The sequence below is a fragment of the Vitis riparia genome, chromosome 5 (genome assembly GCF_004353265.1).
Source record: "Vitis riparia cultivar Riparia Gloire de Montpellier isolate 1030 chromosome 5, EGFV_Vit.rip_1.0, whole genome shotgun sequence".
Classification (NCBI taxonomy): domain Eukaryota; kingdom Viridiplantae; phylum Streptophyta; class Magnoliopsida; order Vitales; family Vitaceae; genus Vitis; species Vitis riparia.
Window position 1 is genome coordinate 3,090,437 of NC_048435.1, and position 14,152 is coordinate 3,104,588.

At 34.7% G+C, this 14,152-nt stretch overlaps 2 protein-coding genes across 3 annotated transcripts; one reads left to right on the forward strand and one right to left on the reverse strand.

Moving 5' to 3' along the window:
• The first annotated feature begins 4,333 nt into the window (after window positions 1-4,333).
• Window positions 4,334-11,090, forward strand: LOC117914657 (lipase-like). The gene is made up of 11 exons (XM_034830081.1): window positions 4,334-4,486; window positions 4,685-4,754; window positions 5,622-5,704; window positions 7,144-7,209; window positions 7,351-7,398; window positions 7,512-7,579; window positions 8,264-8,336; window positions 8,420-8,581; window positions 9,272-9,466; window positions 10,181-10,269; window positions 10,648-11,090. Exons 2-11 carry the CDS (start codon window positions 4,688-4,690, stop codon window positions 10,859-10,861), a joined length of 1,065 nt encoding a protein of 354 aa, XP_034685972.1. The 5' UTR covers window positions 4,334-4,486; window positions 4,685-4,687; the 3' UTR covers window positions 10,862-11,090.
• A 1,436-nt stretch (window positions 11,091-12,526) lies between these two features.
• On the reverse strand, window positions 12,527-13,554 carry LOC117915475. 2 transcript variants are annotated; one of them, XM_034831078.1, is made up of 3 exons: window positions 13,097-13,554; window positions 12,826-12,935; window positions 12,527-12,723 (listed from the first exon to the last, which is right to left on the reverse strand). In XM_034831078.1, exons 1-2 carry the CDS (start codon window positions 13,464-13,466, stop codon window positions 12,847-12,849), a joined length of 459 nt encoding a protein of 152 aa, XP_034686969.1. In that variant the 5' UTR covers window positions 13,467-13,554; the 3' UTR covers window positions 12,527-12,723; window positions 12,826-12,846. The 2 variants fall into 2 exon arrangements, with proteins under 2 accessions (XP_034686969.1, XP_034686967.1); XM_034831076.1 differs by having other exon boundaries at window positions 13,016-13,554.
• Between the last annotated feature and the right edge of the window lie 598 nt (window positions 13,555-14,152).

The following is a 14,152-nucleotide window of genomic DNA, read 5'->3' on the forward strand; positions in this document are numbered from 1 at the left end:
TAATAACAACAAATCTAAAAAATGTATTCTCGAGACAGATGTAAATTCTTTTTTTATAATTATTATTATTTTACTTTAAATCCTAAGTCATGTTAGAGAAAATATGAGGTTTTATATTGAGTTTGTCGTTTTAACTGAAATATATACAAAATTACGTATATACTCCTACTTATTTTTATATCAACTAATATATTCAAAAGTTTTAGTCATTATACGATTATGGTCACCATCCTCCTACCTTAATTATTTCCCTTGTCCAATAATCATCATCATAACTTTTTCCATCTCCTAATACCACAACTTTGCCCATTTTTTCATCACTAATCTACCTTTGCAAATCATTGTTAATCGTAGTCAGCTCCCATTTCGCGACCATCCATATCAAATACATGGTTCAAAACCCAACATCACGCAATTGCCACTATCATTGGAATCCATTGTCATACAATGCAACAAGATCTTGTTGCCATTATTGCATTCCTGTGAATCTCTGCATAATGAACCCCATTGCAAACATCAATAGGTGGTTCCTCCTCTATTGATTATTGAAGTCAATTTTGTTTTATAGGTTTTTTGGACTCTTAAGTCTCTACATACTTCAATCTTGTTATAAAAATAGTATTTTTATTGACAGTAACAACAAATCTAATGCAAACTTTGTTTTTGGAAAATAATAAAATGCATCCTAGTTTGGCAATGCAACTATAATGCCATATGGTGTGCTTGAAAGTACATTTTTCCGATAAATGAGCATGGATTTCCTTTTTCTACTCTCCCTATCCCATGTGTGGTCCAAGTTTATAGTGTATATTAAGCTTCAAGACGAAGATGAGATAAGACAAACTTATCCTAAATTCATTCCATTGACATCCCTAACAAATATACCCATGCATGTTGCCTAGGGTACATGCGATTTAGCAACTATTAAGCCAATTCTTGTGTATGTTTGAAATAATGATTCTATAATCTGATTTTATATAAGATACGAAATAGTTGCTAATGCACATTTGGTACTTACATATAAATAAATAAATTAAATGAAAACTACAAAATTAATTTGCTAAATATTAGAGAAAGAAAACACGTGTAACAAAGGAATTAACAAAAATATATGGAAGTTAATTTTTGACACATCAATTGTTGCTTAAGTCGATGATAGGGGAGTTATAAGTCACTCGTGTTGGTGCATGGATGACAAGGGTAAGGTTCGTTCAACTCTCAAGGCATAGAAGGCGGTCCGACCTTCACAAAGGAGTGTCTGGATGGGTTTCAAGCATGCTCTTTCAACACTTAAAATCAGAAAGAAAGAAGACTTGAGTAAGAAAATGTTGTTTTGGAATAGTGACAACATACTTTTCTTATGCCCATGGGTGGCTATTTATTATTACTTAAGTGTAACGTCTCCTCAAGTGTTTTAATAGAGTTTTAATTGCGCTTGATTGTGCATTACTATGTCAATGATTGTCAACTCATAATGGTTGTCTTACCTTTATAAGCCTTAAAGACTAGTGTTTTAGTCTCATAATGATTGCGTCAAACAAGGCTTACTGGTTGGTGTAGTTAATGTTTGGAGGCATCTTAGGCACCATTCTCATTGCCCGCTCGTCTGGGAGTTCATCTGCTACCCTTTGTCCAAATAGACTAGCCACTCAACAAGTGTCTTACCATCTAGACGGCTACATCATGGATGTAGACGATGATAGGGTATGGAACAATAGTGAAAGGCCCACAACTCGCATAGTAAGGCAATGTAAATATCAACAATAATCAAATGGTCTAATGTACGATTTGTTATACACTCAATAAGTTAAGTATAATAAAGTTAATAGTGGCTTTGTAATGACTTGCACCTAACCATATAGATATTGTCTACTATAATCCCAAAAAAAGTCTTATTGGTTTTAAAATGCATTTACAGAGTTAAGAGGAGTTTATACATATATAACTATAGTAATTTTTTCCCTTATCTAATGTAAAATATCACAAACTCCCTTTTATACAAACACAATGTCCTCATTGTATCCCACGGATTTGCGAGACCAAACAAACATCCATCCATCATGGGTCCAAACAAACCCCCACATTAGGGTCGGGGATCAACTTTAATACTATTTTATAATGACCCGCTCCCAATCGTGTAGATATTATCCGTCTTTAGCCCAAAGGGGTCCTTACAACTTTAAAACGTGTCTACAAGGTTAAGAGAAACCTATACATATATAACCCCAAAAACTTTATTCCTTACTCGATGTGAGACATCACAAACTTGTTTAAGCATAATATATTATATTAAAATAAATTATAAAGTAAAGACATCAATACTCTAAACCTTTTGTTTAGGCTTGTGTCATCAACCCTAAGATTGATAAAACAAAAGAGATTTAAAAGGAAAATAGATGTTCCTCTCTTAACAAAGGACCAAAGCAAAAAAAAAAAAAAAAAAGTTTTATGTTAGTATCTTGATCATAGAATATAAGGGAAATTGTAATTGGATTATAGGTTAAGCGATGACAAGTTTAAGTTTTCCATTTCCATGTCCCTATTAGCAATGCTATCAAAAATTTGCCTTTTTATAACCTTAAATTTCGTCGAACACTTTTCATATCAAATAAGAAGTTAAAAGAAAAAAAACCTTGAATCTCATTAACGCCTTTTAAATAGATGACTCATCTCGATGTACTCAAATCTACAAGCCTAGATATACCTACCATCAACAGCTCGTTATGTGGCTCACCTTAATATACCTAAATCTATAGGCCTAGATATATCCGTCATTTAAATATGTGACTCACCTTCATGTACCTGTACCTATAAGCTTAGATATATCTGCCATCAACAACTCGTTGTATAGGTGTCTCACCTTAATGTATCCAAATCCATAAACCTAGATCTATCCGCCATTAACAACTCACTGCTCCACCACTAACAAGGCCAACTCATTTCATCAATCATCGTGGTTGTCTTCATTTTTCACTTTCTATTTCATTTTGTTACCTAAATCCACAAGTCTAGGTTTATTCGTCATTAGCAACTCATTACTTTACCGTCAATAAGATCAATGACTCTCATCTACCAACTCTTCTTTTGAGTCCGCCCTTATGAGAAATTGCAGATCTATTCCCTAACTCAAACTTAAGGCAAGACATGATTATTTATCCCATAAAAAATTACACATAAGTATACATGTAATAAGAAGATAGAAGACTTACAAAACATTGCAGTGACTATAAATTGCTCTAAAATACAAATCAAATGAAGGCTCCATGAGAATTGAAGAGACTTTGACACGATGTTGATGAAGCTTCACCATGAAAATTGCAATGAGATGCAATTGAAGCCTCACATTGAAAATTGTTGTCATTGAGAGAAAGATTTAGTTTATTCCACTTTCAAAACAAAGAGAAAGATGTGCATTGAGATGGATCTTATCATATAACGAAGAAGTCGATTTAAGAGCGAAACCAGAAAATATATAACCATGGAAAATAGAAAAAGACGACTATGGTTAAAATGAGGGGTTTTGGAATTTTATAGGATGATAAATTTGTATATATACATATAGAGAGAAAGATAATATATAAAGATAATTTAGTAAATTGATATAAATGAAGTTTATCGGGGTACAGGACTAGTATATTTGACCATACCTTAAACCTCGCTTATGTTTTAAAAAAGGCTCTTCAAATTGGCCTTAAATCCATCTGGATTACTTCGATGTTTATCCCATTGGGGGTAAGTCAAGGGACAACCAAAATCACATGATATATTATTAGATTTGAGTAAGAAAAACTTATAAGATCTTAATATAATAACTAAATCATAATCTTTTGTGTCAAAAAACAGTTAAAGATAGAAATTAAATGAATTTTCTCTTATAATTAATAACAATTATATTCTAAACTTTTATTTGGCATTTTGTTTGGTGAGATGTTGAATGGGCAATAATGGGATACATTCTAAGCCAAGGCTCTCCACTTCAGCGCCAAATTTTTTTTGGGTATATTTGGTAAGAAAAATTGCCATTGTAAGGTGGCCTTCCAAAGGACACGTGTCGTGTAGTAAGCCCAACTATCGGCCTTCCAAAAGACACGTGCAATGCACGTGCAGGCATCCGAAACAGACCCAACCACTATTCCACCTAACCCACATGAAACGACTACCTGCACCAGCACATGCATATCCTACACGTCAAAAAGATCACCAAGTTACAATAATACCCTCACTTTCTATCCAAAATCCCAATATAGAAAGCAAGAAATGGAGGGAAATAAAGAGGAGCTACCGGGGCCATTTAGGCAACGAAGAAAAAAATTATTTTCTCTCATTCTTTCCTCTATCAGTCAAAACACTTGTCTTTCCATCCTCCTCAGGAAAGACAAAGACAAAAGGAGGAGCGGAGAAATCGAAACGTCGCCGTACGGTGGCCGGAAAAACAACGTCACTCCATCGGTTCCGCAGATTCGAACTAGACAGCGGGGTTTACCAGGTTCGATTTTGCAGAATTATGTTTTGTTTCTCCGAGCTTTGCCCTAATCGATGAGGTGTAGATATGATCAAGATGTATGTGTTGGGGCCCTTGGGGGTGACAATGTATCAAACCCTAGAGAAATCCAATATGACGTTGAATTTTTGTCTTTTTTGCTTTTTCTGTTTGAACTTTTAATTAATTGGGTGTGGGCTGCAGATTATGGAAGAAAGGACCTGGTTGAAGGTGGCTGTGATTCTCTGTCTGTTTGCAGTTTCCAATGGGCGAGGTATTTAATTGATTGATTTAATCAGATTATTTTTTATTTTTTACTTTTATTGAGTCTAGTTGGCTGAGTTGATGTGGAAGTAAATTGGATGGTCATAGGTCACCAACAATGTGTAACTGTTGTATTAGGAGATGATTGTGGTAAATTCTGCTTTACTTTGGATGCTACGGGGTTATGGGAAATTTGGAATTAGGAAGTCTGATGTCCTGCATTCAAGTAAGTAGAAAAATGAGGGGATGAGAGGAAAATGATGGAATTACTTAATGCTGATGAAAAAAAGGGGGAAGATGTCAATTTCTTCCTGGAGCTATCTTCAGCATTTTCCATTGCTTTGATATTTTGAGATCATAGGTCTAAGTGATGGTTTAAGCATTTTTTCAAGAGGTTGCTTGGTGCCTGCAGAGTTGCAAAAGGTCATTTAAATGAAAGGACATCAAAAGAGAGGTTAACAAATAACCAGTATATATTTTCTGCCTTGGAAGGGAGAACAAGGTTCTGTTTACATGCCACCATTAAGGTATCATGAATGTGCGGTCATGTAGCAGTGGTTTGGGTTGCAAAACGGATTGCATTCCCTTTTTTTTTTTGATAAGTAAAACAAATTGCATTCCCTTGTATCACCCTTGTCTAAAATTCCTCACGTGGACATGCATCCTACTTCAAATAGGTGTAGGTCATGTTTCACCCTTGTTTATCCATATATGGGTGCAAGGTCAACGGTACTGAAAGCAGCCATAGTTTCTCTTGCTTTTATAGTGATTGAAACGCAAAGTTCACTGATATAAAATGGATTTATCTAGCTCAACTGGTTAAGCTTGTTATAGATTGTATGGTTGATTGCAGTCCAAATTTTCTTCTTCATTGCAGAACTTAAACTCAAGCACAAGGATCATTCTTTGGCTCATTACAATCACACTCTTGCAACTATACTAGTGGAGTATGCTTCTGCAGTAAGTTTTTTACAAAGTTAACTTTCTAACCCGTGAATGAGGACATGGGTTTAAAGTTCCATGTCATTCAATCCTGATATTCATTGAAAATATTCATTTTTTTTTTTTTTTTTGGAGTAGGTGAAGATAAATTCACACAAAACAAAAGAAAGAGCACAATTCAAATACACATGAATTATACAAAGGATGCCAAAAGGCACAGAGGAAAAGGAAAACGAGCACCCTTTTATTAACAAGGACCCAACTGGTCAATGAATCTAGCATAGTCAAACATATTGTATCAAGGGGCTTTTCTAACCAAGGTAGAAAAGCGCCTATGAAGAACCTTTTTAGCTCTTGGATTGTTTGCCCCACATCTATAAAATGAACACCGATTATGTAGATACCTTCACTTTTTACCTACATAACTCTCAGTGCAACTCAATGGGGTCTCTTTTACCAAAGAAAGAATCACCTAAGCAGCACAAAAAAAAGAGAGAAGAAAATCCTGCAGTCTTCATGCTGAGCTGATTCTTGTTCACTTCTTCAAAGAACACACTGATTCTCTTCTTTTAAGTTGGACCTGATCTAAAGAAGAATTTTACCTTAACTTGCTTCTCAAGCAAGGAAACCACTTTTATGGCCCAAACCTCTTTTGCACGAATGATAATATCATGCTCTTGCTCCCAAGAGGGATAAGAAGATTTAACTTAGAACTTTCTCATAAAGAAAAAAGATTTAACTTGGAACTTACCATCTTTGGAGCTCCTCCAAACTAAACTATTATCACAATTCCTTGGGACTCCTCCCTCCTAAAGCCTTGGAAAGGGTGACTTCATGCTCTCCAACTCTCAATCAAAGAATTGTCTTCAAATCCAAACATCTGCATCCAAAGCATCTTTTGAAGTAGTTACAGAGTACGGTTAGAGGAAAGATACACACAAAGGTGATTCACCTCACAAGTGATCCTTCCAAATTTAACCTTCCTTCCATTCCCATCTTAATGTTTGATCTTGCTCTAAAGTCCCCTTCTTCCTCTTCTAATAACTTTTCGCAACTCTACCTCAAACCCTTTTCTTACAATGCAAGAACGCCAATCTCCCACTTCTTCCCCAAGCTTTCCTGAGGTAACTCTCCTCCACAAAAAATCTATTTATGATGCAAATCTTCAACACCACTTGCCAAATAGTGCCTATTTAAGGAAGATAAGGCTCTAGTTCCAAGACCCTATTTCTCTTTATCCTCGTACACTGTCAATCACTTCATCAGATGCAACCTTTTTCTCAAGTGAACCACCCACCAAAGGAAATCCCTTTAGTCTCAAATGCACCATCTTGGAATCACAAGGCTTTGGCCTTCCAGAAAGCATATCGAGTAAGTATAGGTGCCGAGCAGGACAAGGAATCAAGGGAAAATGATCTCAAATGAGGGGTGCCATTTTAAAGTTTTTGTATTTGCAGGTTTACATGTCAGACTTGACAGAGCTGTTTACTTGGACGTGCTCAAGATGTGATGATATGACTGAGGTACTTGATTGATACCAATATTTTGTATTCAGCTAATTACAAGAGAAATTTAAGTGGGTAACATGCTAAATAATTCTAGAAGTTGTTTCTTTTCAGTCTAATGACTGGCCTACTTATCATTGCTCCTCTATGTTGAAACAGGGATTTGAAATAATAGAGTTAGTTGTTGATATCCAGCACTGCTTGCAGGTACATTTCTTGAACATAGCACTATACAGGATAATAACCTAGACCTGTCCATTAAGTACCTTTTTGGGTTTTTATTGCTTAAATTATGATAATACTACAAATGTAAACTGCAGGCGTTTGTTGGTGTAGCACAGGATCTTAATGCTGTCATAATCGCATTTAGGGGCACTCAGGAACACAGGTTTGAATATTTGGTGGCTTGTTATTTTTCTTGAGTAACTTTTTTGGACTTGGACCGTTCATTGAATCCTAAAGGGGGTTTGGTTATGAGTACAACTCTTTCAGTATCCAGTCTGACTGGTGACTGGATAATCCTTGACACAAAAAGCGACAGTATGCAATTTTAAGGTCTTGTTTGGGATAACTTACTATTTTTGGCTTTAACTTGAAGCTGAAGCCTAAGTTAAAATTTTGTAAAGGTAATATTGGTATTATAAGAACTTTTTGCCACATGAAAGAACTTTTTGCATAAGCCAAAATAGAGTTTTTGACAGAAGCAACATTTCCATGGCTTCCAGATTAAGCTGTTTTCTAAGCCATAAACTCCTTGATCAAAATTAACCAAACAGGCCTGGAAACTTTTATTGAGCTTAAAAAAAGGAAAAAAAACTTTTGACTTCTCAGACTTCGATCTAAACAGGGTCTAAGGAAATGATAGATAAGAATGTTTGATAGAATAATATAAATATTATTGTAAGGGAGCCATGTGAATAAACTAAATATTTTATATCATTTTTCTTAACAATGTATCAAACCCAAATCAGTTCAGTTTTGTTATGGAACTATAGTTTTCATATCTATGACCATTATTTTTATCATCTGCTCAAGTTGATTACTGTTTAAGGGATTGGCTGCATTTGTACAGCATACAAAATTGGGTGGAAGACCTGTACTGGAAACAGCTGGATTTAAACTACCCTGGCATGCCTGATGCAATGGTGTGTATTTCAGAGAATCTGTTTCTCAGTGTCAAACTAATTTTTTGCCAGAGTAACCATTATTAATGTTTTCATTGTTTTAGGTGCACCATGGATTCTATTATGCTTACCACAACACAACTATTCGCCCTGGAGTTCTTAATGCTGTTAAAAGAGCAAGGGAGATATACGGGAACGTGCCCATCATGGTGACGGGGCATTCAATGGGGGGTGCTATGGCTTCCTTCTGCGGACTTGATCTTATAGTAATTACAATTAGGCCTTTCTTGATATCGTTGAAAGTGTATTTTTCATGTTATACATCTATGCGTGATTTCTTGAGTGTCAACATAATTGCATTATTGTTGTCATTGTTATCATTGTTAGCATCATCATTTCAGTGGCCCCTGAACAATATGGTATATTGTGTTAGATTTCTCCTAAACTACTGTTATGGTTATGGTAAAAACACACAGGAGCTGATGTGTACAGACGTGGATGTGGTGGCCTGGTGTGTTTACAATTCAGTCACGATCTTTTCACTTATTTATACATTTCAAGCTGTCAAGTCCAAAAATGCTCATCGTGCATTAAATTTCACATTTTCTGGCATTTGCTTGCAGGTGGCATACCTTGCCCTACTATATGGAAATTCTGAATGACTGGGATTCTTTTATATCTTGTTACTGGGCCTTCTGTTTTTGAGCAATTAAAACAATATCCAATGTTCTCATTATTAAAGTTTGAGTTGTTTATGTCATCTTTCATTATTGATTCCTGGTAGACGATAATTCCTGGATAATCATGTCTGGAGTTTCAGAATTTTCACTTCTCACTATTCTTAGTCTATTTTGGATGTCTGTTATTCTGTTTATGTATTATGTCTGTTATAATTAGGAAGCACATTTGTATATTTAATTGGTTTTGTGTTAAATGGGTGTTTTTGCTTATTTCAGGTTAATCATGAAGCTGAGAATGTTCAGGTTATGACATTTGGACAACCTCGCATTGGCAATGCAGTTTTTGTGTCATACTACAGCGAACTTGTTCCAAATACAATTCGGGTCACAAATGAACATGATATCGTTCCCCATTTGCCTCCATACTATTCTTATTTCCCACAAAAGACCTACCACCATTTTCCAAGAGAGGTAATCCTTTGCCTACTAAAGTGAATTATGTTTAACTTAACTATTAGATCTGCAAACTTATCCCGATACGAAGTTCAAAGAATCTGTATAGGTCTCTGACTGGACATTATGTAGGATTTCCTATTGAAATCTAGCATAGTTCGTTGTGACGTAAGTCTTTTACTCTTTAGTTGAGTGGCATAAATGGCAAATCGGTTTTTCAATAAACATGTATAAGCTGAGTTTAGTTCATACAATTTAATAATTTGTGAAATATTGAATTAGCCCTAGTCCTTCATGAAAATTTCCCTTAATAATTCTTGAATTTTGACAAAGACTTTTTAACCTTCTAATTTTATTTCCCTTTTTTTTAAATGCATGCCTTGCTCCCCCCCCAATTTGAATTCTGTGAATGGTTTTGCTGCTGGCTTGCTGATTTTTCTCATGGTATTTTCTGTGTTAATTTTGCTTAATTTGCACAAAATGGAGTGATATCCAAATAAAAGATCTTTTACTGTGATATCTAATGCTAGCAGGGTAGGCTACTTAACTTGAACATAATTGCTGCTGAGCTTGTTATTCCTTCTCTCGAAGGCAGAGAATGAATCTGAGTAATTAGCCCACTTGCACTTAATGGTGGAATCAGGCAAAAATATATTTTATTATCTGCTTGTGGCTGTCTACTCTCCATTTAGCTTTATAAATCATAGTAAGAACCTCTCTTTGAATTTGCAGGTATGGCTTTATAACATTGGATTGGGAAGTCTAGTTTATACAGTGGAAAAGGAATGTGATGGTTCTGGTGAAGACCCAACCTGCTCCCGGTATGCATTTTCCTCTTCTGCAACCTTAGTATCAATCAAGTTTTCTTGCTTCAGTGTTGCTTAAATAATCATTTCTCGAATTGAATTAAAGTTTTTATGCTTATTGGAATTTATGAAGCTTTAAAGTCCAAACATCTGATCAAAGTCATTCAGGGTTTTGAAAGATTTAAGTTGTTCCACTTGGTTGCTGAGAAAGAAATTAAAATTTTCTCGTCTTTTCATCCATATTCTCTGTAAAGCAAGTGGAGCTTTAGATTGACAGTTTGCCATTCGAGAAGATGAATTTGTCAATGGAAATTTGTGCAAGTTGGAAAGAGTTTTATCAACCTTAGATCTTCCAGGCTTCTAAGGACTCTCTACTTCGATAATTTTATGCAGGTCGGTGGCAGGGAACAGCATTGCAGACCATTTAGAGTACTATGGTGTTATATTACATTCCGAGTCATGGAACTCATGCAGAATAGTGATGGACCCTCTTGTAAATGAGTACATTGCAACAGATGCTGATGGAAATTTTAGATTGTCAAAGGATCCTGCCGTGTCTGTAATAAATATGAACACAAGGTCAGGTAATGGGGGCAACTCTGTTTAGATTTTTAGGGAAGCATGGTTTACAAGTTGGCTGAGGGGGGTCAAATAACCCGGTGGAATTCTTTGTCTAGAGCAGTTGTAGATCAACTGATGAATATCGTTGCAGTAGGCCTGGGCTTGGAAGGAGAGCGAAGTGTGTATAGTTGCTAAAATGTGTACATGATCATACATGTTAATATGAAATACTATGATTATGAAAGTGAAATGCTTTCTGATTATTTTTGTTACAACCTCATGCTCATGGATGCCACATTTGGGTCGTTTTCTGTTGTTGTGTTGGACAGGTGTGATGGAAAAATGCAAACACAAAACCCTAGTAAAGCCCCAGTGTGATCTCACCCGGGTTAAAACACCTTTCCTTTGATTTGAAGTTGGAAATTCTGTGAGGAGACTTTTCCTTACTAGTGGAAGCCAAATTGCTTTAAAAAAAATAATTTTTTTAGGTTATGTTTGGTTAGGATTTTTTTTTTGGAAAATGCAAATGAAGTAAAATAAAAATAATAAATAAAAGGAAAAAAAAAAAGGTTTAAATTTAATAATTTATTTTTAAATTCATTTTAAAATCTAGTGTTTTTTACAAGTGTTTATAGTTCTAAGAATACTTAAAACTGTTTTAAGGTAAAAAATAGGTCTTTGACAACATTTGAAAAACACAAAGTATTTTAAAAAAATACAAAGATAGTGGAAAAGGGTCTTACAAGAATACATGAAAATTTTTAAACTTTGGGCTGCCTTCTCACTCTCCTTTTCATTTTTTCACTTCCCTTTCATTTTTTTTTTTTAATAACATAGTAAATGTTTATATATATTTTTATAATAAAAGTTTTTGGTTTATTATAATATTTTTTTTGTAATAAATATTATTTTTAGTAATTTATTATTATTAAAAGTGTTTTTGTATTTATACAATATATCATAAAAAAATATTATTAAAATCACTTTTTCATATTATCGTAAAAGCATTTTTCATAAAAATATTGTTGAATAAAACATTTTCAGTAAAAACACTTTCACTAAAAATAAGTGCCAAATGGACTTTTACTTATTTATCTTTATTATAACAAGATTCATAAATCATTTAAATATATATAAAATTTAATTATATTTTATATTTTTTATAATGAAACTAAACATAAAAAACCATTTTTCTTAAGATGTTTTTTTTCTTTTCGTAACATTTTTGGGAATCCAACATAACCTTTAGGAAAATCACTTAAAAAAATGATTTTTTTCTAATCACCTTTTAGTGGATTGTTTAAAAATAATTTTAACTGATTTTTAGGAAAAAAAATATATTAAAAAAAATGATTTACCTGTGTTTGGTTAGAACATGAAAAAAAAAAAAAAAAATCATATAAATTTAAATTAGTTAAAAACTTATATATATTTAAATTATTTAATCTTTATATAAAATAATTAAAATAAGTAAAGTAAATTTTAAATAACATATAAAATAATTTATTAATTTTAAATTTATTTGTTTCTTCTAATTTTTCTATTTTATTTTCTCACGTTCCCCTAAAATTTCTCGATAACCAAACGGAGTCAATAATTTTTTAAAGATTTCTCGCTAGACTTTTGATTTAAGTGAAAGATTTGTTTTCAAGCATTGGGAAGTGATTCTAACATCTTTTAATTTAAATTACCGAACAGCTTTAAGCGTGGAATTCTATTTCTTATTAAACCAGAAAGTTTAAGAATAAATCAACAATGTGTTTGCAATGGCTACATGATTGATCTGAAAAAAAAAATGATTGATATACTGAATAAACAGCAAGTAAAATCCAGAGAGTAACTTAATGTGATCAATGTCTATCCCCGTTTCGCATTCTGATCTTCCTTGGACGAATCAGTAAAATTTTCCTGTAGAACAAACACCTCTCTTCATTCAGTTTCTCCTAAACCCCAATCAGTAACCTTCAATTGATGAACATATTTGCAGCAAGTCATGAAGAAAACTCATACCTCACGAGCGTTAGCAGTTTTCTATTCAATGCTCAAAACCTTTGTTTGGGGTGTCACCAATTCTGATTCTTTGATAAAATTCTCTTCTTTCACGTCTCTGGGTTCTTCTTCTGTACATGCAAAAGCTAAATGAACAAGCAGAGCCATTGATATAAGGCTTAGTTGAATTGTCAATTTTAAGGCCACAAACCATTAATTTTCTCTGTTTCGGCTTTCATTTCCTCAACACTATCCTCTGTTGTCTCCTTGCTGAACACATTAATCTCCTTACCTGCAGCTTCATTGGGTGGCGATGAATACTCGGACCTTTCTTCAATAGCAATGGCATCGATGGATTCATTGTCCTTTCTGGACGAGAAATAATGATTTGGTGACTCTCTAGATATGGATCTCTCCATCTCCTTCTCCTTCTCCTCCCCCTCGTTACCCTCCCTTTCCCTATCCAATTCTCTGGTCTCTCCCTCCTTTCCATTCACCATCACAGCATCATCACCCTCTGCTGCCGCCTCCTCCAAACCACCACTCTTATCATCGGGTCGGGTTTCCGGTGGGGCAATGCGCTTGGGATCGGCATTGGATTTCTTGCTCTGGGAGATGGTATTGCCGGTGACTACATCCAGCTTTGATTCTCTGCAGCCCATTATTGTGAAGATTAAGAGAGAGACAGAGAGGGAGAGGGAGAGAGAAAGAAATCGGAGTAAGGAGAGGGTCGATGATGGTGAGGGAGATAAAGGAAGAGAGGTTGATGGTTTTGTTTCTTGGTTTTTTCTGTTGGAGGAGCGGTTGCATGCATGGGTGTGTTATTTTGGTGCGTATTTCTTACGAGGAGCCGTTTTTCCGTTGTGGGTTTAAGGTTAATATGGCGTCTGTTGGGCTTGTCGGCATGGGTGTGTATTTTTGGGTAATTTAAAAATAAATGAATTTCTTATATTTTATTTTTTAAAATAGTTCTCATAATAAAATAAAAAATTTTAAAATAATTTCCTTTTTCCTTTTTCTATTTATCCACGTGGCAAAAGATCATCACATACTTGTGTAGCTTGTTTTTTCTTATTTTTGATTCAGTTAATGTGGGCTACGAATTTGGGTAGAAGACGTCAGTGGGAAAGAACAGTTCCTGAGAAGCCCCGGGGGTGGTGGCGTCAACCATGAATCAATGCCGCCGTCCATATCCGGAGAATTGTGAAAGAAGGCAGACCACTGCGCTTGAAAAGAAGGCAGCGTTGAGATTTGGGCTGGGCTGCGTCCAGGTTGACCCCACTCCCGATATCAACTGATTCCTATTAGTGACGACTGATGAGGTCTTCAAATTTTGATGGCTTCTAAA

Coding starts and splice junctions, on each gene's coding strand:
- LOC117914657 (XM_034830081.1), top strand. CDS start 4,688: ATGGAAGAAAGGACCTGGTTGAAGGTGGCTGTGATTCTCTGTCTGTTT. Junction 4,755..5,621: donor TGCAGTTTCCAATGGGCGAG/GTATTTAATTGA, acceptor TCTTCATTGCAG/AACTTAAACTCAAGCACAAG. Junction 7,580..8,263: donor AGGGGCACTCAGGAACACAG/GTTTGAATATTT, acceptor GCATTTGTACAG/CATACAAAATTGGGTGGAAG.
- LOC117915475 (XM_034831076.1), bottom strand. CDS start 13,466: ATGGGCTGCAGAGAATCAAAGCTGGATGTAGTCACCGGCAATACCATC. Junction 12,936..13,015: donor CGAAACAGAGAAAATTAATG/GTTTGTGGCCTT, acceptor TTGCATGTACAG/AAGAAGAACCCAGAGACGTG.